Below are 23,557 nucleotides of genomic sequence, written 5' to 3'. Positions count from 1 at the left end.
AATTCAGAACCTGTTTAAGGTTGTATAAATTTTACTGTTTACTAAAATCTTTAGATTAACCCACTACAATCCAATCTAGTCATATGAGTGGCTCTATTAAAAGAAAAAATAGGGGGCACCTGGGTGGCTCAATTGGTTAAGCATCTGACTTCAGCTCAGGCCATGATCTCACAGTCTGTGGGTTCGAGCCCGGCATCAGGCTCCATGCTGACAGCTCAGAGCCCGGAGCCTGCTTCGGATTCCGTGTCCCCCTCTCTCTCTGCCCCTTTCCCACTCATGCTCTGTCTTGCTCTGTCTCTCAAAAATAAATAAATGTTAAAAAAAAAAAAAAAGGAAAGAAAAAGAAAAACTAGGGGTGCCCAGGTGGCTCAGTCAGTCAAGCATCTGGCTCTTGGTTTCAGCTCAGGTAATATCTCAAGGTTCATGGGATCAAGCCCTGCATGGGGCTCCACACCGAGTGTGGAGCCTGCTTGGGCTTCTCTCTCTGCCCCTCCCTCGTTTGGGTGTATGCATGCGGGCCTCTCTCAAAATAAATAAACAAACTTAAGATAAAAACTACCCACATTAAAATGGCTACACAAACAGCTTTGTGTGCAATATTCTTTATAATGAATCAAGACTTCTAAGACTATAACCCAAAAAAAAATTTATTCTCTTTTCCCCCCCATATCATCTAACCTATTTTTGTTTAAAGCCCCTATAAGTAAAATACTTTTTAAGTAACAGCAGTAAAGGAAACAGAAGAAATGACAAAGCTAAAACAGCATGCGCTTGCCAGGAACTATATTAGAAGAAAGAAGCATATATAGTATAGTGACTTTATAAAATACAGCTCTTTTCACTACTATAAATATGGTGAGTCTAACACCCACACGCTACCCATCTTTCACAATACCAACATAATGAAATGGTCAATTACCAATTTTTAAACATGCTCACAGTGAATGCTATTGTACTTATTCAGCAGCTACTAAAAGTCATCAAATTACCTTCCTCCAACAATTTCTTCCAATATCATTTACTTCTATATGTCGTGGGTACAAAAATAAGAGAACTGACCATCTATTCTAAGTACATATAAATCAGTTTAACAGGAAATTACTCACCTCTTTAAGGTGATCTGGCTATTTCTGGATTCATCACTAACTTAAAGTCTTCTGTATGTGTCCAAAATGCTAGCACTGTATTTCTCAATTAATATAGTTTTATGATGTTAAAAAACAACAACAACAACACTTTACAAACCTGATACATGTGAACGCAGCACTTTAAAAAATCAAAATAGGGGCACCTGGGTGGCTCAGTCGGTTAAGCATCCGACTTTGGCTCAGGTCACGATCTCATGGTTCATGGGTTTGAGCCCCACATCGGGCTCTGTTCTGGCAGCTCAGAGCCTGGAGCCTGCTCCAGATTCTGTGTCTCCCTCTCTCTCTGCCCCTCCCCTGTTTGTGCTCTCTCAGTCTCTCAAAAATAAGCATTAAAAAAAAAAAAATCAAATACACTTGTGTTCAATATTAAGATCTCCTGAAGGACAGCTTATGTATAACCCCCTAGCACAGTCCAAATTTAGATTACTGTATAACTTTAACATCTATTTATACATCCAGTCAGGAGAAAACTACTTCCTTCTTTGAGTATAGACAGGTCACTTAACTTGCTATTAGTAAACTGACTCAATTTGCTCCATGATATCCTAGTCCAGAGAGAAGACTAATTATGTTCTCACATTAATGATTCCAAACAATTTATATTAATTGTTTTCCATACACTCAAAATGTGATGCCACAGGAACTACTAGCAGTAGTTCATTATGCTATATTCCTTTTGATATTACCTTTGAAAAGCTCAATTTTTGATCGTTGCTATAATAAAAAGCAAATATAAGGCAAATATCAGTGTGGAATAATAAATAAAGGTGGCCGTATCCAATGTGACCCCAAAGTTTAAGAAACTGCAGTGTTCGACTGATGCAGACATCACACTAATAGACAACGGTAGTTAAGAATGAAATAAAAGTATTTTCCCGATGTATGTGTGGTGTTTGTTTAAATGGCTACTAAGTTGTTAGGCCATAAATATTATTAGTAAGTTTTTAGGACCGAACTACTAAATAAACGGACTTCTTAGTTATTTCTTCAGGCCTAGGCTACCATGAACAATTAGTGAGACATTATTAAGCACTGATGCTGTGAACCAAGGTAGCGTGGGAACTTCTACTCTACTTAAAACCTAGCTCATCTACCTAGTTAATCGGCCTACCTAAGCCTTCCCACCCTTCTCAGTTCCAATGAGATGAAATACCTTGTCTCTGTGAAATCATCTACACAACTCATGTGACTGAGTCAAACTATCTTCTTAATTGCCTCACAGCTTAAGCCCCCAACCAAGTCAGAGAAGAACCGGTGACACTAGCACAGTTCCTTTATGTACTTAATGTTGCCTTCATCTGTAATGGGATAAGTCAACATTTATATAGGATCAAGTTCAATTTGATACATCGAAACAACAGTCCTCTTGCTACAATCACAACAGCCTATATATAGCAGGATATTGAGTACAATGACAACTACTAGATGTAAATAGTCACATGGAAAGGTACCACACAATATTTTGAATAATGTGGAATCTACAATGTTTTAATGTATTTCTAATGCCAAAAAACGGACAAAAAGAAAGCAAACAGAAAACATCAAACCCCACTTGTCACATGCATAGACAGCCTCCTAGTTCTCAGCTGAAATGCTTAAGATCGGCATCCAAAACATAGTTTTATTTGGGCAAACAGCTGAAATACAACTGGTGTGTTTCAGTCAGCTACGTATGTAATCAAGCAAAAGAAATGCCTAAGAAATGAACAACAATAGAAGGCAACTAAAGCGCTGTTTTGAAACACACTGCCCATTCCTCAAGTTTTCACAAATTTTGAAAGAAATGCTCTATCATCCTCACAACACAATTCACAGAGGGCTAGTATAAATGCATACGTTCTATGTAATATTTTGTAAGATGTTAGCAAGGTAAACAAAGAGCCTACTGTAACTAAACCCTTGTAATTACCTAAGTCAAACACAAAGGTCAAGTGTAATAATACATGCATACCTTTAGGAAATCATGTTAGCTTTCTATGAATTAACAAAAGCCCAAGAATTCTAACTCTAAGGTGACAATAACGAGTTTTTAGTCTGACAGGAAATAAGTAAATGGTAAATAACTGCACTTACTCTTTATTACCACCCCTTTCTAAAGATTTAGTCAAAATTACCTTTATCTAATCCCAGTGCTATACTTGAATTAGAACAAAGCCTACTAAAATAGATGTTTGAGAAATTAATTTATAATTGATGTTTATATAATTAAAATAATTTATATTTTAGGTTTATATAAACATATGTGACTATGTATTATATAAATAATAAACACTATATGTGTTTATGTAATTAATGGTCTGTTTCCACAGCTTACCTCCAGCCCTAAAAGATTTGGGTTCATCCATTTCATAATGATAAGTAATGTCAAGTTTTAATTCAAGTTAAAACCCCTATATTGTAATTCAACTGCTGTGTTAAAAGGAACTTCATTAAGTTGTTTTTATATTTCTTTTTAATTAACTGGGTTAACCGGTTAATAAGATCCAATAATTTCTCCAACTGGAAATCTACCCTTGCTATCGGCAGCAGCAAAAGTAAAAATGTTGACTTAGCACTTGCTGGGCGATAGGAATTACTCTAAGGGCTGTACACAAATTAATGTATTTTATCTCAGAACAACCGTTATGAGGTAGTTGTTATGATTAGCTCTATCTTCTGAAAAAGCAGTAAGCACAGGGAGGCTAATTAACATTGCCAAGATCAGAGCTAATAGGTGGCAAAGCTAGGACACAATTCTGGCCCTATAATCTTAGGATGTGGTTTAGGATGTATTTGCTCTTGATTCTCTTCTCATCAGTTTAATAACGAGGTTGCCTTGTTGAAAGCCCACTCTGAATCGCTTAAGTAGTCTTTATGCAGCTGGCCCCTCAAACTGTTGTTTCCACAGGCCCCAAACAATCTGCTATGGGGATCTGCTATGGCAATGCCTGGTAAACCTTCCCCAGTGTCAACCTTAAAGGTCCTGCACCAGCCAGCTCCACACTGTAGCAATGTTTGTCCTGGAATCTCATATTTATTAAGTATTTTTAGATTTTCTTTCATCTTCTTGTCCAGATTGCCTTTTGGAAATTAAACAATGCTAAAAATTTCCGACCCATATTGTGTAGAATAGCACTTCTTTGGCTGATTCGTTCAAAATTTTTCTCCCTCAAGCTCTCTAGGAGTTTACCACATCTTAAGACCCAAGACTGTTCATTTCTCCTTATCACTCACAATTATAGATTTAAACTATGATCTGTCTTTAACTTTTCTCGATTTCTCCAGCAGCTTGTCCTGAAGCTACATATACACAAATAACAACTCAGGATGGTGCAGTCTTAAAGAACAAACACGTGTCCTTGAATAAAGAACTCATAACACTTTCTGTTTCATTAACACTACCCCAGATCAATTCCTTAGCCTGGGACAGATTCCTTTCAATTTTGGAATCTGATACCCAAAAGCAAAAGATTCAGAATAAGAGGCAAATTATAAACTGTATACACCAAATTACACTATCACTATACCCTCTCTACCAAGAAATAGGGGAAAATGTCTTTTCATGAAAAAGCTACCCATGTCTCACAATTATGTCTAAGATTTACCCACAGTCTACATTGTATTGACAAGTTTCTTCTGTTGCCTTTTCCAACTCAGAATTTTTTTTTAAGTTCCATGCATAAGACAAGTATACAGACATAGACACAAACTCTGTTTGTTCCCAAAGAGTTTATGCTCCAACTAGGCAAAAGAAAGAAACCAATCTTTAATTATCAATACTTTCCATAAACCAGTCCTGTAACATCTCAAAAGTGATTTGGCATGGAAATGCTGACATACACAAATCATTTGGACACTTTAAAGAATATATAGACTACAATGTCTTCTCAAGTGCTTTTTTCTTCCTTTCAGAAAGTTTTTAAAACTGCTGTTCCATCTACCAAGAATGCTCTGCTCCCTGTATCCCAATCCCTACACTTAGAGAACTATTACTTTCAACTTAGGCCTTGACTTAAATCCCACCTTCTCTTTTCCAGTCTAAGTTGAATTTTCAAATCATGCTCTCATATAACCCCCAGTACTCTCTTTCAGAAACCTAATCACCATTTGTAGTATTTACTTTATGGGGACAAGAACCAGATCTACATTTTAGCACATCCCGCACTATACACCTAGCACTGTCCAACACACAGAAGGCACTCAATTAACTGACTTACATAAATGACTAGGTTCTCTCAATAGCAAAATATCTCAAAATTTTGCAGCTTTGGGGGAGAAAACAAAAAGGAAGTAACTAAATTAGCTACCAAATTACCAACTGCAAATATGTTTGCCTAAAGGCTCAAGACTATCAACTTGTTTTATTCCCTAAAAAATCATCTGCTCTCTCAAAATAAAATAACCTATTTCTTACAATTTATCACAACTCCAAGGTGCTTCTTAAAATCCACTGCAGAAGTATATCACCTCTTCTTCCTCACAATTTTTGTGAATTAAAATAATTTTCACTGACGAGTCACAAACCTGGCAACATCGTCCACTGACTGGTGCTGTTCTTTAGCTATCTCACTAGGTTTTCTTTTGTAATTTCCATCCAAAATGGTAAATGGAACATAAACATATTGCAAAAGGAATAATTCAGAAAAGAGACGGGAGCAGGCAAAAATCACAACAAACAAAATATAAAAACCATTTAGCTGTGGCGGCTTGAAAACTAATCTGTCTACTGGGACAGGACAGCTTTTTAAGGCTAGTCTAACAGAGTATACTAATTTACACTAGATTCAATCTTCTGAAAATAGCACAGGATTAGACCTAGAATCCAGAATTTAAGTATCTATGTCTGAAACACCGGAAAAAGTACTTTTAAACCCTTAATGTGCCTAGAGATGACTTAAATATACACTAATTTAAGTACTCTTAAAACAAAATTATTTAATTAGCAAAAAGTATTTGTTTAGTTTCAACAACAAAATCAGGAAGAGTATGGTTGCAGTCTGAGTCCCCCAGGTAGATTTTTCAGTAGTTAGTCTTCTTTAACCATCCTTCTATGGTCAAAATTAGAAGTTTTTTTTTTTTCCTGGCTAAATAATGGACATACAGGCATTTATATCCACAGTTGACCCCTGAGCAACACATGTTTGAACTGCAGAAGTCCACTTAAACACAGATTTTTTTCAACAGATGCAGTACAGTACTGTAAATGTATTTTTGCTTATTTTTCCCTCGCTTACTTTGTTGTAAGAATACAGTAGATAGTACACACGTAACATACAAAATATGTGTTGATGGTTACTGATGAAGCCAACAGTAGGCTACTGGTAAGTTAAGTTTGGGGGAAGTCAAAAGTTATACAGTTATATGCAGGGGTGCCTGGCTGGCTTAGTCAGGTGAGGGTCTGACTCTTGATTTTGGCTCAGGTCATGATTTCACAGGGGTGGGATCGAGCCTCAAGTCGGGCTCTGTGCTAACAGCCTGGAGCCTGCTTAGGATTCTCTCTTCCTCTCTCTCTCTGCCCCTCCCCCACTCATACTTTCTCTCTCTCAAAATAAAATAAACATTAAAAGTTATATACAGGGGCACCTGGGTGGCTCAGTCGGTTAAGTGTCCGACTTCGGCTCAGGTCATGATCTTGCGGTCTGTGGGTTCGAGCCCCACGTCAGGCTCTGTGCTGACAGCTCAGAACCTGGAGCCTGTTTCAGATTCTGTGTCTCCCTCTTTCTCTGACTCTCCCCTGTTCATGCGCGCGCTCTCTCTCTCTCTCTCTCTCTCTGTCTCAAAAATAAATAAATAAATAAATAAATAAATAAATAAATAAATATTTAAAAAAAAGTTATATACAGATTTGACTTGGGGGGGCTGCTGCTCCTACTCCCTATGTGGCTCAAAGTTCATCTGTGTATGAGAAAAGCTAACAGAGGACACTGAGAGCTGCCTGAGGTATTCACTCTTCCTGCCCAATTACCTATAACTGATCTTCCTTAAGTTGCTAGCTATTTTCAGGGCACCTGGGTGGCTCGGTAGGTTAAGCATCCAACTCTTGGTTTCGGCTCAAGTCACGATCTCACAGTTAATGGGATCAAGCCTGCTTGGGATTCTCTTTCTCCCACTCTCACTCTGCCCCTTCCCTGGCTCACACTCTCTCGGTCTCTCTCAAAAGTACTAAGTCAACATTTAAAAAAAAAAAAAAAGAAGGTTCTAGCTGTTTTTAACATCTGGGATCTGGGGTATTCAAGAAATGAGTTGATAGATGACTATACAAAATATATCTAGAGATTTATGATGAAGCATTCCTATCATCAAAACTATCACTAACTCCTTACTATTAAATGGGATTTACTATCACTTATAGACAATCTTGGGTTAGTTTCTAGCTCTTCAAGTTCTAGAAGAAATCTCAGTAAGCTTACCCTGTCCAAAATTAAGTTTTGGGTTGTTTTTTTTTTTTAAGTTTAGTAATAGCCTCTGAGAACCATTCCATAAGAAAACATCACAATGCCAAAAATACATTCATTTTGATCAAATCAATTTACATTACTTGTCATTCCCTATTAAGTGAACCACAAGCATACATCTTTTTCTTAAAAAATTTTTTTTAGCGTTTATTTATTTTTGAGACAGAGAGAGACAGAGCATGAACGGGGGAGGGTCAGAGAGAGGGAGACACAGAATCTGAAACAGGCTCCAGGCTCTGAGCTGTCAGCACAGAGCCCGACGCGGGGCTAGAACTCACGGACTGCGAGATCATGACCTGAGCCAAAGTCAGCCGTTTAACCGACTGAGCCACCCAGGCGCCCCATGCATATATCTTTTGAAAGCCTGCCACTTCCTCTCTCTCTCTCTCTCTCTCTCTCTCTCTCTCTCTCTCTCTCTCTCACACACACACACACACACACACACACACACAGACACTCTCTCTCTCTCTCTCTCTCTGACCCAGTGTTGCATATAACTTTCTTCTCTCCCAGTTTCCAAATTCCGTTTTCCTTGCTCAACTGTAGCTTACCAAAGAAGAAACATTCAATACAGTGAATGTCAAAATAATTGTATCATTTCTTCTAAAAATGAGTAGAATCTACCTTTATTTTCCTCCAGTCCTTGACATTATCTACGTTTTAAATTAGTATAAAATCTTATGATTTTATGTAGTTCTTTCATCAATTATATAATTACAAATAAACAATATCCAATGAAGTTTAAGATACAAACCAAAACAAAGCCTTAAAGTCAAAAGGCAAACTAACTTAAATAAATACTTGTCCAGCTACTATATTAAAAACAATACTGAGGGGCGCCTGGGTGGCTCAGACCTGAGCGTCCGACTTCAGCTCAGGTCATGATCTTCAGTTCATGGGTTCAAGCCCCACATCAGGCTCTGTGCTGACAGCTCAGAGCCTAGAGCCTGCTTTGGATTCGCTGTCTCCCTCTCCCTCTGCCCCTCCCCGCTCAGGCCTGCGGGCGCACGCTCTCTCTCTCAAAAATAAATAAACATTAAAAAAAATTAAAAAAACAAAACAATACTGAGGGGCACTTAGGAGGCTCAATAGGCTAAGCATCCAACTCTTGATTTCAGCTCAGGTCATGATCTCATGAACTCACAGGGTGAGTTAGAGCCCTGTGTGCTTGGGATTCTCTCCCTCTCTCTGCCCCTCCCCTGCTCGCTTACTCTCTCAAAATAAATAAACATTAAAAAAAAACAATATTGAATTCTTTAACCTGGAGTTCCAATAAAATATTATCAAAGAAGCTAGAAAAAATTGACATGAAACTTAAAGAGTGATTGGATGTTTTGATTAGGGAAAAATTTTAAGTTGTGAATATCATAGCTGTATTTTAAGAAACTTTATCTTTGAGCTATATACACTGCAATATTTAGAGATGAAAATATATAACGTCTAAGATTCGTTCCAAATTATATGGGACAGGGAAAAGGTTGGGATCTGGATGAAACAAGACTGTCACAGCTGAAGATGCCGAATACATGGGAGTTCGTTATACTACTGTAACTTCTGCATACATTTGACAATTTCCATAATACATAATTTACCCTACAACACCGCATATATTTCTGCCATCAATGACTCATTTCACTGCCCATGTAACATTCTGTTCCAAAAATGTCTTTTAAAAACCTCAGGGAAGAGATTACATTGTGACAAATCACTTTTAAAAAATGATTTAAATGTCACATATACACAGAAAAAACAGAAGCAACAAAAGGGGAAGATTTTCAAAAGAATTACCATCAGGCAACATGTATTACGACTTATGCAGAGTACAAGTGTAAGACGAAAAAAGAATTAGGAGTTAAAGAAAATTTTAGAAAAAAGCTCCACATGGTAGTCAATAATGCATCACAGCTATAAAGGAAAAGGAAAAGGAATCTGAGGAGACTCCCAGAGTATATTACACAACAAAAGATTCCTCTCTTTAGCTCATAATATATGTATGGTAATAGCTGTATAATTAACATTAAAAGCCCTTTTCCCCAAATAATTTCTATCTCATCCCACACATCTTTCTTTCTAAAGTAACTATCCTTTACTAAGATGCATCACTTAACTTTTCTATCATTTAAGTGATAGAACATTTCACCTACGATACAGCACAAAGTAACTAAAATCTGACCTTTGAAATTCATTGTCTACTGAACTATATATATTACCAGCAAGAAAGAGAATCCATAACAAAAAGTCACCTAGTAAGTCTAGGAAGGTCTACTCTGCACTAGTCTAAACTTGGATGACTTGAGACTCCACTAGCAAGTCCCCTGTCTAGTGGCAGAAAACTGAAAGGAGAGAAACAAAGTAGCCATTTTTAAAGATAGTACTTACTTAAGAATGGTTTTTGCACTACTGCAGTCTTCAAATCGAATGGAGTAACCAACTTCCTGGCCCAACATCACATCCATTTCATCAGCAACTCTCTGAGCCACACTCATTGCAGCCACTCTCCTGGGTTGGGTACAGGCAACTCCTCTCTTGGGTCCTGGTAATGATCGCATGTACTCCACACACCACTGTGGAATCTATCAAATAATTTCACATTTAAATTAAATTCTACTCTGCCTGCATATTAGGTATACTTAACATGTCGTATTTTATTGCATTCCGATCATGTAAAACAAAATTCAGTCAGGCACACCACAAATTATTAAGACTCAAACTTACAGCATGAGCTCTGTGAGCTCTCTAGGCCAAGGAGGAGTCCTACATAACACTGATATGACATAACTGTACTCCTGAACGGGCTAGGTCCCCCGAGGCTGTGCGGAGTCCGCTCTCTAACATCAACTGTTCCATCATTAAGCATTTCTCTATACACTGGAAAGAAACTCAACCCATGAAACATTCTACTTTAGGGTCACCTGGGTGGCTCAGTCAGTTGAGTGTCTGACTTCAGCTCAGGTCATGATCTCACGGTTCGTGAGTTCGAGCCCCACGTCGGGCTCTGTAACCTGGAGCTTGCTTTGGATTCTGTGTCTCCCTCTCTCTCCCTGCCCCTCCCCTGCTTGCACTCTGTCTCTCTCTCAAAAATAAGTAACATTAAAAAAATAATAATAATAAATAAATAACATTAAAAAAAATTTTTTAATAAAAAAAATACAGAAAAATTCTACTTTGTAACAAATGTGAGTTTCCAAAATTATTCTAAGAAACTATTAATTAAATTCTTAATGAATTACAAAATGCAGGTGAAAATAGAAATCACATCCTCTTGTAGTTATAGAGCTATGTGCCTTGTAAGTCCATTCAAATTTGGTTTGTAAGCTATCCTTCTGCCTCCAGGAGAGGAGGCACAATACCAACACCTTAGGTGCCATCTTAAAAGTCAATTACAGTAATTGTCAATCTCAAATTCAACAGCACCTGGAGAAGCCAGAAAAATCACCAAAAACACCAAGTGCAAGCTGGATGGCTGCCATGGTGACAGTGCATTTCCTCCTTGTTCCATTATCAATAGAACCTAATAGAACCTCGAATTTCATGGCTCTTCATTCACTTACCTGCGTAAAAACCACGGAAAAAATCTAAGTGATCACTACGAGAAATGGGAATCTACTGCTGTAAGTTCATGATGGGTGTCCATAAAAGCATCCAAAAGCCTAACAAACTCTGATGCTAGAGAAAACCCACGTGTGGATTTTTTTGGTACAGGATCTGTACAAGGACACCTGTATATAGGTTGCTGTACCATTACTGTATTTTAGTTAGGTTACTTCTGCAATTTGGGGATAACTGTTTTCACCGACAAATATCTGACAGGGGAAGGGTGACTTTGCAACCTAAGAATTTTTTAACAATATGTATCTTTAAAGGATTTGAAATGAACAGAAATAAATACTACCCTAAAACAGAAGGGTCTCCTCTCTACATCTGTAAACCCACAAACCAAAGTTTAAGTGGCTTTCTAGCAAAGTTTTATAGATTTATCTCATTTCATCAAGCTTCTTACATAGGCAAAAACATGTACTTTATAAGACCAAACAAAATGAAATTCAAAGGAACATTTGCCATTCAGTTAAAGCTATTTAAAACTAATTCTGAATTCTGAAGGCAAGAATGTTCAGAAGATTTTTAAATTTACTCCAGTGAAATGGATAACTTACTCCCACTTTAAAAACAAAATATAAAGTTTTGACTAATATAGCAATTTCTGAACTTCTGATCTCAAAACCTCTTTATACTCTTAAAATAACCAAGGATACCAAACTAATAGATTTACTATATTAGGAAATTAAAACTGAAAAATTGTTAGACTATTAATTCCTAACAATAAAAGCCCACTCTATACTAACACAAACATTTTCTACGAAAAATAATTACATCTTCCAAAGAAAAAAGAAAAAATTAGCAAGAGTACATTGTTCCTGCATTTTTGCAGATGTCTAATGTCTGGCTTACTAGAAGAGTTTTATTCTCTAATGGGCTTCAATTCTGGATGTGTTGCCATTATTTTTTTTCACTGGAAGTAAACTCAGAAATTCCCAGGACCTTAGAAAGAGTTTCAAGGACCTTCAAGGGTTCCCAGACAGTATTTGGAAAACGGCGCAGTCAATGCCATCTATTCATAGTTCTAAGAACAGCATTAAGAAGGGAAGCAGGAACGGAAATATGCAGGGTACAGGCTTCTTCAAACCAGGCTTCAAACTGGCTCCAACCCTTCTTTTCAGCTTCTGCCCTTCCATTTGAGGCTACCTTCCTAAAAACCGATCCTCAACCCTCTAGTCTTATTTTACACATTATCCTGATTGGTCTCATTCTCCTCGGACTTCTAACATTACCTAGAATGCACCAAATAACAATCCTAATGACAGTTCCCATACCTAACCTTGTGGTCATTTCCACCTGAGAAGCAGTCCATTGATATCACAAATTCAAGAAGTTCAAAACCAAAACCATTTCTCCCCTTCCTCCAAATACTTATTAATTCCTCCCATGTCCCCTCAGCAGTATTAACATCCTAACTCCAATCCACCTGTCATTCTCCATTCTACCACCTTATCCAGTCGAATTTTTGTGATTATCTCCTACAGAGTCTGTCATCAACATTCTCAAAGACAGAACATTGTTGTAAAAATTCTTATCATTCTCCTCCAGTGAAATGCTCTAATGGCTCCCCCATCTACAGTATGATACATTAAGGCTCTCAGCCTGCTGTTCATCTCACCTGCCTCTTCACACACACCCTATGTGCTGGCCAGGGTATACAAAGCTTTCTCCTCTCTGAACTTGTGCCCTTGTTCATGCGGTCCCGTGGACTGAAAGAACTAGCTTTAGTCTCTTATATATGGATATAGTAGGAACGTAGCAAGTTGCAATGCAAAGTGACTTTATTAGGAGTCTTAGTCAAAAGTTAAGAGTCGATAGTTTAGATTTTGCTTCGAGGATTTCCTTTTCTGACAGGCACAAAAAGATAACCAAAAATGGCTGACTACTCTTAGTGGTTTCGAGTCAAAGTTTTTAATAGGATTATGTGAAAAAAGCATTTGGATGCAACTCATTATTCAAGCTTTCAGCTTCCCTTTAAATCCCCCAAATGCCCTGCCATTGTAAGTACACAAAAACAAAAAAAACCCATGAATATTAATCCAAATAATCACAAACCTTTTGTTTCAAACTGATGTTCTTCTACATTAATTGCTCCTAAATAAACTCATCTCTGAATTAAGGTTAACCACGTAAGACCACAAAATAGCAGCATGAAATAAATATAACTTTGGCTATAACAAAGGAATAGTTTTAAATACTGAGCCCACCTAAATATCTATTACGTAACTTAGGGCAACCCACTATATCTCTAAGATTGTTATGAGTCTAAGGCTCATTTTGCTCATCTGTAAAATGGTGATTAACTTCCTTGTAGGGTTGTTGAAACACTTAAGTGAGGTAATACATACATAGGACACAGTGCCTAGCTTTATCCAACTGTTAACTAAACAGATAAATTAACACTATGCAAACTAGATAAACCAGTTGAAGTAATTCTTCAAAATACTATACTAAGAAGTTTAGAGTTATTATATCTTTTCACACATTATTCAAATTTTCACAAGGTAATAGTGAAACTGAAATCAGTTTCAATTCCTAATATCACCACAAGAAGTTTTCTTTCACTTATTAAGAAAAATCATTTTAAAGGCTCAGTCTTTAAAAGCTTCCTATTCCAGTTCCCATTGTAGCCTTCAAAATGTTTCCGTGATATACCCAAATCGATAGGTTTGTAGCGTATGTAACTTTTTTTTTTTTTTAATGTTTATTTTTGAGACACAGAGAGCATGAACGGGGAAGGCCAGAGAGAGCGGGAGACACAGAATCCGAAGCAGGCTCTGGGCTATGAGCTGTCAGCGCAGAGCCCGACGTGGGGCTCAAACCCACAAGCTGTGAGATCATGACCTGAGCTGAAGTCGGATCCCCAACCAACTGAGCCACCCAGGTGCACCTTAAAGGCTCAGTCTTTAAAAGCTTCCTATTCTGGTTGCCACTGTAGCCTTCAAAATGTCTCCATGATATACCCAAATTGATAGGTTTGTAGCATATGTAACTTTAAAAAAATAAAATAAAAAAATGGGGCGGGAGGTGGGGAAGTGCACCTGGGTGGCTTTGTCAGTTAAGCATCCGGACTCTTGATTTCGGCTCAGGTCATGATCTCTCAGTTTCATGGGTTCGAGTCCTGCATTGGGCTCTGTGCTGGCAGCGTGGAGCGTGCTTGGGATTCTCCCTCTCCCTCTCTCTCTCTGCCCCTCCCCACTCGCACTGTCTCTCTCAAAATAAGTAAACTTAAAAAAAAATAGAAATAAAATAAAAATAGATGGTAATCGCATATGCAGTATGCTTAATTCTATACATGTATCACAGGTATATAAACGTGGAAAACAAGCCACCAGGAAACACAACATAATAATTTATGAATTTATTAAATTCATTTCAGTACTCCCTGGATTTTCCACATTTTCTACAATGGCCAGGGACGACTACTTTTGTAGTATCTTAAAAACTTTTAAGTCAAGCATACGAAAATATGATTAACACTTCACTCACAGCAAGGAAACGCAAATGAAAAATTACACTCAGGGGTGCCTGGGTGGGTTATGCATCCAAGTCTTGATTTCGGCTCAGATCATGATCTCACAGTTTCATGAGTTTAAGCCCCGTTATCAGGCTCTGCACTGACCCTGCAGAGCCTGTTTGGGATTCTCTCTCTCGCTCTTTCTCTGCCCCTCCCCTGCTCACCATCTCTCAGTCTCTCAAAATAAACTTTAAATTATTTTTTAAAATTACACTGAAATGCCATTTTTTTACCTATCAGATTTGTAAAATTTCACATTCAGTAGTATACTCTACTTGGATATGGATCTACTTGCTCATGAAAACCATTAGAAGCAGCATGGGGTCTATAACGTGGCTCCAGTAAACAATGGCTCATCCATTTTTGAAAAATATCCTAGACATATTACTAACAAGATACTAGTGTTTACTTCTATGTACACGGGGGGGGGGGGGGGGAGGATGTAACTAGATGGATGGAGGTCATGCACGGGGAAACAGACTTTAATTTAGCCATTCCATTTTTTTTTTAAGCATAGATAATCCTCACATGGTTCAAAACAATTACAAAACAAAACAAAGAAACTAACGAGAATAGCAAAAATAAAACCGCCCCAATGGATCAAATCTCTACACTCAAGCAATGGACAAAACTTGTACCTCCAAATTTGCACTACCCCAGGATCAAAGTGGTGGGAAAGCATCGTTCTGCCATACTTAATATTAACAAAACAGCACTGCTATTTTCCTCTAGACTCAGGAAAACAGGCGCTCCCTACCGGATTCCCACTCTCTGTGTCACTGAAAAGTGCTAACCATCAAAGCAGCTATTATTCTTCAGGATGTTCTACCAGACAGACAATGGGAAGGACGACCAGAATCAAATAAGCAACATTTAGTAACAGTAAACATCAATACAGTATATACCATGGTATACGATAACTCACCTGTGTTGTTTTACCAGACCCAGTCTCACCAACCAGTACAAAGGACTGATGTCTAACCAGAATATCTGTAAACCTATCCTTGTATTCCCAAACAGGGAGCTGAAGCCGTTTCTTTAAAATATCATAGTATCGAGGAGTATGGGGTAAGTTGGTAAATGGATTAATGCACTGTGGAAGTGATGTGTGTCCTGCATGTCCGGTGTGTGTTGAATGAGCAGAATGTGTCGAATGTGTTGAATGAGCAGAGTGGGTTGAGTGAGCTGAATGGGAAGCTTTTAAAGGTGGTAATCCAGCACTGATAAGCATAGCATTAGTCGAAGCTCGCAATTCCTTCTCCTTTTCTTTTTCCCTCTCCCGCTCTCTATCTCCTCTATCACGTTCTCGGTCTCGATCTTTAGACCGATCTTCACGATCCCGGTCACGATCTCGATCCTTCCTAAAAACAAAAATTTAGAATTCAGATTCTGAAATTTTACGCAAAATGTTTTTGGCAATGTTACAGTCACAAAGAAAGTAAATGTCCAACAACCAAATGTATAAAACCAATGTAAAAAACTCAATGAATTACTTAAGTATCAGAAATAATGATAATAAAAAGTCCTTATAATCAAGAATTCTCCATGCCTCACCCATAAACATCTTTCCCTCCAGGATGAGGCCTCAAATTTTGTTAAGGGACGGCCTCTTTCTACAACCGTTAGTCACCAGCTGAGATAACACAAGAACTCAGACTCGAGTAAGGTAAAATCCCTTCTTAAATAGGACAGCAGAAGTTAAAAACTGAGGGCAAGGTGGGGAAAAGGTAGAGGTAAATAAAGCAAAAACAGGATGATACCACAATCTTCCCCAGATTCTCCTTCATGTTACATGAAATGGTATTTTCTGCATTGACTAGTATGTTCAAAATTCAAAACTATTTCTGTACTCAAAGACAATTCCTTTTCATGTAACAGGATATAAATTAAAGGACTGTAGGTGAGTTTGTTTCCAAGTTACACTTTCCAGCACGTTCTCAACATTGTTTAATAAGCATATATTTGCTCTATAAGAAATACTAAAATCAATACACTTTCATTATTTTGTTTTCATTGTTTACTCCTACACGATCTCCTTTATAACAACTGCAAAACACTGAAATTACTTTGTAAGCCTATGTATATTTTTGTCATCCATCAAGTGAAATATAGCCAATAAAAACAAGCTCCAATGAACAACAGTAAATTTTTTTAAAATGTTAAAATTCTGCAGATGGCCACTGTATTAAACCTACGTCAATTTTAAGTACTCAATTCTAGTATCTACTTCTATTTACTAGACAGGATTCCTAATACAATACTTTTTAAATAATCTCTGCTTCTTTATTCTACTAATCCTGTTTACTTCAGAACAAATCCTATAGCAAACGGGCCACAAGGTGTTTGGATCCAGACTTGAAATAGTGAAGCAACACAGAGCTAGAAGACAAGCCACTTACACATCACTATCCCTTATCCATAAGACACAAAAGACATACAAATTTCCCATACCCCAATTATCAGTAGCCAAGCAGGAAGGACCATTCATTCTCTAGCACATCAGCAGGACAAGAGAAATCCCTTGGTAGTATACAGCTAAAATGCTAGACCCAGCAAGTTAGGATGGTTTCCCAACTACAGAAAGGAGACCAATTATATTTTATGTCGTCCTCCCTAAAATATAATTGAATTGCACAGGAATTTACATAGGCAGAAAAGTTTTATTATGTGCAAACATACATACACACATTTCATATGTATATATACTTTCATATACCCATTTATACTTTTCATATACATACAAAATATATACATGAAAAGCGATTCTCCCTTCTCCCATCCCAGTGTTCACCTCCAGAATCACAGGAGGTAACAAGCTTGGATTGAAGCCTTTCATCCCATTTGGCACAAAGAAAAAGAAAATCAAAGGGAAAAAGAACCCCAAGGATAACCTAGTAAACATACAAAATTAAGTCTCAGAACGCAGCTCCCTACCCTATCTTTGAAATATGCCATCAACCATCCTTTCTTTGCTTTCGCATTCTGCCTCCGGTCTCAGGTGCTCATTAATTAAATAAGCATATTGCCCTGAATGTAAATGGGAAAGTTTGTAACTTTGACACAGTAATATGCCCAGCAAAATGAGAAGCACCGTAGCCATGAATGGTTCAAAGACCAGGTATCTAAAAGGTCACAGAACATAAAAGAACCTTTAAAGAACGATCTGGTCTAAATGCAAAGGATTCATGTTTCTAGTACTCTAGAGGTGGGGGGCAGGGTGCGACAGAAGACCATTACCTGACCAACAAGAGACACAGGACAAAAATAGAAGTTTAATGAACTCCACTATACTCCTAGCACAGTACCAGGCACTTAACATATGGACCTAATCTTTCAAGAGTTATAAAATACGGGGGATGGAAAGTGACTGACAAAGTAAATCATATCACCTTGTTAACAGCGATACAAAAATGTTTTTCGAGGGCCTATTTCATCAGAAACTTCATTACCAAAAATAAATATAGCATAGGAAGCATAAAATACATTCTAAGGACACAAGATTTAACTGCTAAGATATGGAAGTAAAGACACCACTGGCAAGGTATAAGCTTCAATTTACTAACCTGCAAAATGAGAAGTATTAATAAAATAGTAATAAGAAAGCAACAGGAAGTGGGACACCTGGATGGCTGTCGGTTGGGTGGCCAACTTGGGCTCAGGTAGTGATCTCGCACTCCGTGGGTTCGAGCCCCGCATTGGGCTCTGTGCTGACAGCTCACAGCCTGCAGCCTGCTTCAGATTCTGTGTCTCCCCCCCCCGCCCCTCCCCCACTCGTGCTCAGTCCCTCTCTCAAAAATAAACAAACATTAAAAAATTTTTAAAAAGAGGGGCGCCTGGGCCGCTCAGTCGGTTAAGCGTCCAACTCTTGATATCAGCTCAGGTCCTGATCTCAAGGTTTGTGAGTTCAAGCCCTGCATCAGGCTCTGTGCTGACAGAGCGGACAGAGCCTGTTTGGGATTCTGTCTCTCCTCCTCTCTGCTCCTCCCCTACCGTGCTCTGTCTCTCTCAAAATAAATTAAATATATATATATATATATACACACACACACACACACACACACACACACACACACACATATATGTGTGTGTGTGTATATATGTAATTTAAAAAAGAAAGAAAGCAACAGGAAGGATGCAGAGGGTAAATTCAATCATCTTGAAATGCTGCCTATGATTCAAACTACCTACTTTCAATGGCGGAGGGAGGATAAAAATTAAGTCAGCTAGGGAGGACTCTCAAACCCGCTGCTTCATAAATAATGTGTAGACTACCAAGTACATGCATGTCTTCTTTTTTTAAACAAGCACTTTTATTATACAGGAGTTTTGTTGGCACAAAGATTTACTCATTGAGATAAGAGTAATGTTTAAAAACCTGAGTAAAAAACAGTGCTTATTGATCACACAGCCACGGTACTGGCAGGTAGACACAGTATGACACAGTCGTGAAGCACTTGTTTCTTAAATGTCTGAGCCACTGCCCTGGCTCAGCACTTAAGCTAACAGTATGACCACAGTTACTTCTTTGTAAAATGTGGCTACTCATATGTCTTGTGCAGTATTGCAAAAATTAAATAATATACGCAGTGTGCTTAAAATTGTGCCTGAACACAGTAAATGCCCAATAAATATGCTTATCATTAAAGTTTGTTTTTTAATTTACAATACCATGTGAAAATTCCACATGAAATAACAAGAACTGCTTGTAAGATGTCAACGGATTATTAAAATCAGAATATTTTAAATAAGCATTCTTTTTTATCTGGCAATCTCACTTCTGGAAGTTCTCCTAAGGATAGAAGTGAACAAACATGTATGTATACAGAACAATAATCTTTTCACTTGTAAAATAATGAAGACTGGGAAACTACCTAAACACCAACAAACAGGAAACAGGGCAGACAAGTCATGATACCCCTTTACAAGTAGAATATTACAGAGCCAGTGAAAAGGATAATGTAGATCTATTCTATTGTTTGACACAATTCTTAGTAAATAAAAACCAAAACGCAAAAACAACCAATATTGAAACATCCCACTGGTAATAAATATTACAACTTATATTTGTGAATAACCATGCAAAGACTAAATACAATGCTCATCAAGGGGTTAAACAGGAGGATGAAGATTTCAGAGAAGTTTCTGCCTTTTCTTTGTATCTTTAAGTATAGACATTTCTTCTGTTCCCTGGGGCAAGTGACTTAAAACCTCACTTTCATCAAAGGACTGCAGTGAAAATGTGGTTATACATACAAAGCACCCAGAATCCTTTGGGGAGCACAGTTATGTATTCTACCCATGTTTTGTTTCACTTGTCCACAATTAGGAAGTAATTTCTGGGGGGCCTGGGTGGCTCAGTCGGTTAAGCATCGGAGTCTTGACTTCAGCTCTGGTCATCGTCTCACAATTCGTGAGTTCACGCCCGCGTCCAGCTCTGCACTGACAGTGCAGAGCCTGCTTGGGATTCTCAGTCTCCCTCTCTCTCTGACCCTCCTCCACTCATGCCATCTCACACAAAATAAACGTTAAAAAAAAAAATGTTTTTTTAAGGAAGTAATCTCTGAAACAAACATCAAAATGGATAATGTCCCTATGTTCATGAAGTTTTCGCCATAGTTCAGTTGTCTTTTTTGGTAATAATTTTATATTATTATAGAAAACGTGGGATGATGAAAAAAGCAGTAATAAGGTCACTATGTAACAGAAACCTTCAACTTTTGTACTTGATCTCCAAATAAAATACAGCAAGACTAAATAATGCCAGATACAGTTTGGGAACTTGAATCTAAATGAAATCTTCCACCAAATTACCCTCCTTCTCCGGGGAAATGGGCCAGCCATTTTCAGCATTGGAGTTTGTAAGACTGACAAGCCTATTATTCCCTTAGATAAAACCACTTGCTAATAACTATTAGGACCAAAAACAAAAAACCCTTCAAGACTCCACAGCAGTCAACACAAGTTAACTTTTAAAATTATCCAATTGGGGGGGGAGGGGGGAACCCAAGCACTATCCAACATTGTAACCCACTGTTAAAGAAAATTAGTTCTGTGAGAAGTGATACAGAAATGCGTACAGAAACTTCTCTCCAGAATATCTCAGAACTTGGGCTTTATTCCAAAGAACTCTCCTTCACTGACAGGTAGATGTCCTGTAACATCCAAGAGAATCATAGGGTCACCATCGCAGACCCGAAAACGTCCACATTTTTACGGAGCATATCTGTTTTGCAAGAGAAAGGGAGCAGCTCTATATGTACCATGGAACCACTCATCTCAAGAAAAGCATTGAAATGGTGCACATACACACAAATATGAATAAATGAATTCACTGCATCCCAGTGTATTTTGTTCCAACGTGAACTCTTGTGAGAGACATCAGTTGCATCTTAGCCAGGCGATGCAATTTATTTTTACTTCACAGGAACCAAGAACCAAGTGCTCCCTACTTTACAACCCGTTACAAATGTCATTAAGATAGGCTGCATTGACTTAACTACAGCCATGGTCTGTGCTGTAAAGAAAATGGCCAAGAGTGAGAATGAAAAGACCAAGGTTCCAGATCCAGCTACACACTAAGAGCCCAAGCCACCGGAACGGAGTCTCCATCTCTCATCCCCTGAGTGGAGCTGATTATACTCTTCAAAGTCACTTCCAGCTCCAAGGAGTCTGTGACACTATAACCCAAATGTGCTAAAGTTTTGCTGGGGGCAGGGGAGGAGAGATCCTAAAAAGAAAACAGCCTAAAAATAGAGAAAACGAATGTCTAACATTGTACAACTAAAAAAATTACAAGATTAAAATGTTACATACTTCTGCTTTCCACATTCAACAGGGGAAGGTATCAAAAGTACACCCTACCCTGGTTTATACTCCAGACACTGAACAGACACCTGGAAACCAATCCAAATGAAGAACTTTGGGCGGACAAAAATTCACAGAAGTTATATAGATGGCTTGACAGTGATTCTTTACGCTCTCTCCACATACGCAAGGATAAAATTGTGAAAAGTATTTGGACACTCAGACTTTTGTGTTCTAGCCTGAGTTATCCAAATAAATCTCTGAACTTCAGGAATGAAAACACACTGGACAAGAAACGATTTTGATGAAATTGCTAAAGTCAACTGTTAAATTCCTCTGTAGCTTTCAGAAAATGCGAAGGGAAAGCAATCGGAAACATCACGAGTCTGTATTTCAACTCCCCAACAACCTCCCCACGGGCGACATTTTGCCATAAATACTAAAAACGTTTTGAAAGGTGTCTGCCTGTTTCGAAAGCTACTAGCAGAGGGGCAGAAAACGAGAACTTCTTGGGGGGTGGGGGGGAAATGCCTTCTAATTCCCATCCCAGGGATGCCCAACAACCAGTTTTAGCCAAAGCAGGAAATAAAGGAGATGGCGGGAGCGTACGCAGAGAGCGGAAGTTTGCCTACTATCTACTTTGAAGTGTTTGAATGGACCGAGACACAAGCTCTCCCGCCAAACTACAAATGCAGTGGCTCCAAACCACCAGGCCTCCTGCCCATCAGGTATACTCCACATTTTCCTTTCCCCCGCAGGCCCTCTACTCTCCCTTCCCCCGAGAACTCGTCCGCACGCCTCACTCAACTCCCGCCACCCCCATCCCAACCTACACAGGAATCCACGCGCTTCCCTCACTTTCTGGCCTCCGCGTTTCTCCTTGCGGGGCACCCAGCCGCCCCCCCCCCCCGCAAGGTCCTCTCCGCGGTCGCTCGGCCTGAGAAATACCTGGTGCCCTTGGAAGGGAATACTCCCGCCGCGCCCTCCCCCACCCTCTCCAGGCCTTAACCGGGAACCCAGGCCACGAGGTCCGCGGTTCCTCCCGGCTGCTCCCCTCGAAGTGACTCTTGCTTGGCTCGGCCCGGGGAGGAGGCGCCCTCGTGGCCACGCAGGCCTCTCCACCCTCCCGATTGGGCCGGGCGGCGGCCGCACCACACATCTCCCCGCGCCCTTGCCCAGCCGAACACCGGGAGTGGCGCCGCTTTCCCCGACCCGCCGCTAGTGAGCCAAGCCCAGAGGGAAACAAAGGGTCGGGCTCCAGGGCCGACGTGGCTAGGCCGGCCCTGGCCCGCTCTCCGCGGGGACCCCAACAAAGCCCGAGCCGCTGCCTCGCGCCCCCGGCCTGGCTTACCCATCGGTCCCCGCACGCTTCTTGCCGGAGGGGTAATCCTCCCCCAGGTCCAACCGGTGCCGCTTGGACATCTTCGGACTCTGCAAGCGCGCGGATTTGAAGGAAGAAGAAAAAGAAGCTGGCGGCTGTATTGGTACAGTCGAGGGCAGCTACTTAACTCTGGAGGACCCCCACCCCTCCCGCTACAACAGCCTACACCGTGCGGCCGGAACCAGGAGCTAAAATGGCGGCGGCGGCGAGGGCTGGGCCTGCGCGCGCGCTTCCGCAGCGTGCTGTGCGTGCTATGCGTGCATGCGTGCGTGGTGCGCGCGCACGCATCGTAGGCGGGAATCCCAGGCCCGCCCTCCTTCCGCCTCGGCGGCTTCCTCCCTCCTGAGAGCTCTGTCCGCCAACGGTGCGGCTGCTCAGAGGTGTATGTACTATGGCCTTCCTGCCCTTCTGATTTGGGAAATTCAGAGAGGAGACAGTCTAGTCCTGCTTAGGAAATTTTATCCGTCTCCATTATCCTGGCTTTAGGGGAGTCTGACACCATGAGAGGTTAAGAAACTAATCAAGATCATAACAGCAAAAACAGGGCAGAGCCAAATTTGGAACCCAGTATTTTATAACTCCAAATCTAAAAGAACTTGCAGCCACTGACCAGACCCCTTTCAATTATGTCAGGGAAACTGAGGTGAGAAAATGTCAAAACTCTCCGTGATCCATT

The 23,557-nt window shown here is 39.5% G+C and overlaps 1 protein-coding gene across 1 annotated transcript in view; it reads right to left on the bottom strand.

The window, feature by feature from the left end:
- Positions 1-23,084, bottom strand: part of DHX15 (DEAH-box helicase 15) — a 61,610-nt gene extending 38,526 nt beyond the window's left edge. Inside the window, exons 1-3 of the mRNA XM_042984848.1 lie at positions 22,852-23,084; positions 15,622-16,057; positions 9,962-10,155 (exon numbers count right to left, since the gene is read on the bottom strand). Of these exons, the coding sequence (XP_042840782.1) occupies positions 9,962-10,155; positions 15,622-16,057; positions 22,852-22,922 (701 nt within the window). The 5' untranslated portion in view covers positions 22,923-23,084. The remainder of the gene's footprint in view (positions 1-9,961; positions 10,156-15,621; positions 16,058-22,851) is intronic.
- Positions 23,085-23,557: the final 473 nt, after the last annotated feature.

The sequence above is a fragment of the Panthera tigris genome, chromosome B1 (genome assembly GCF_018350195.1).
Source record: "Panthera tigris isolate Pti1 chromosome B1, P.tigris_Pti1_mat1.1, whole genome shotgun sequence".
Classification (NCBI taxonomy): Eukaryota; Metazoa; Chordata; class Mammalia; order Carnivora; family Felidae; genus Panthera; species Panthera tigris.
Note: the sequence above shows the minus strand (reverse complement) of the source record. Positions and strands in the feature narration are given on the sequence as shown.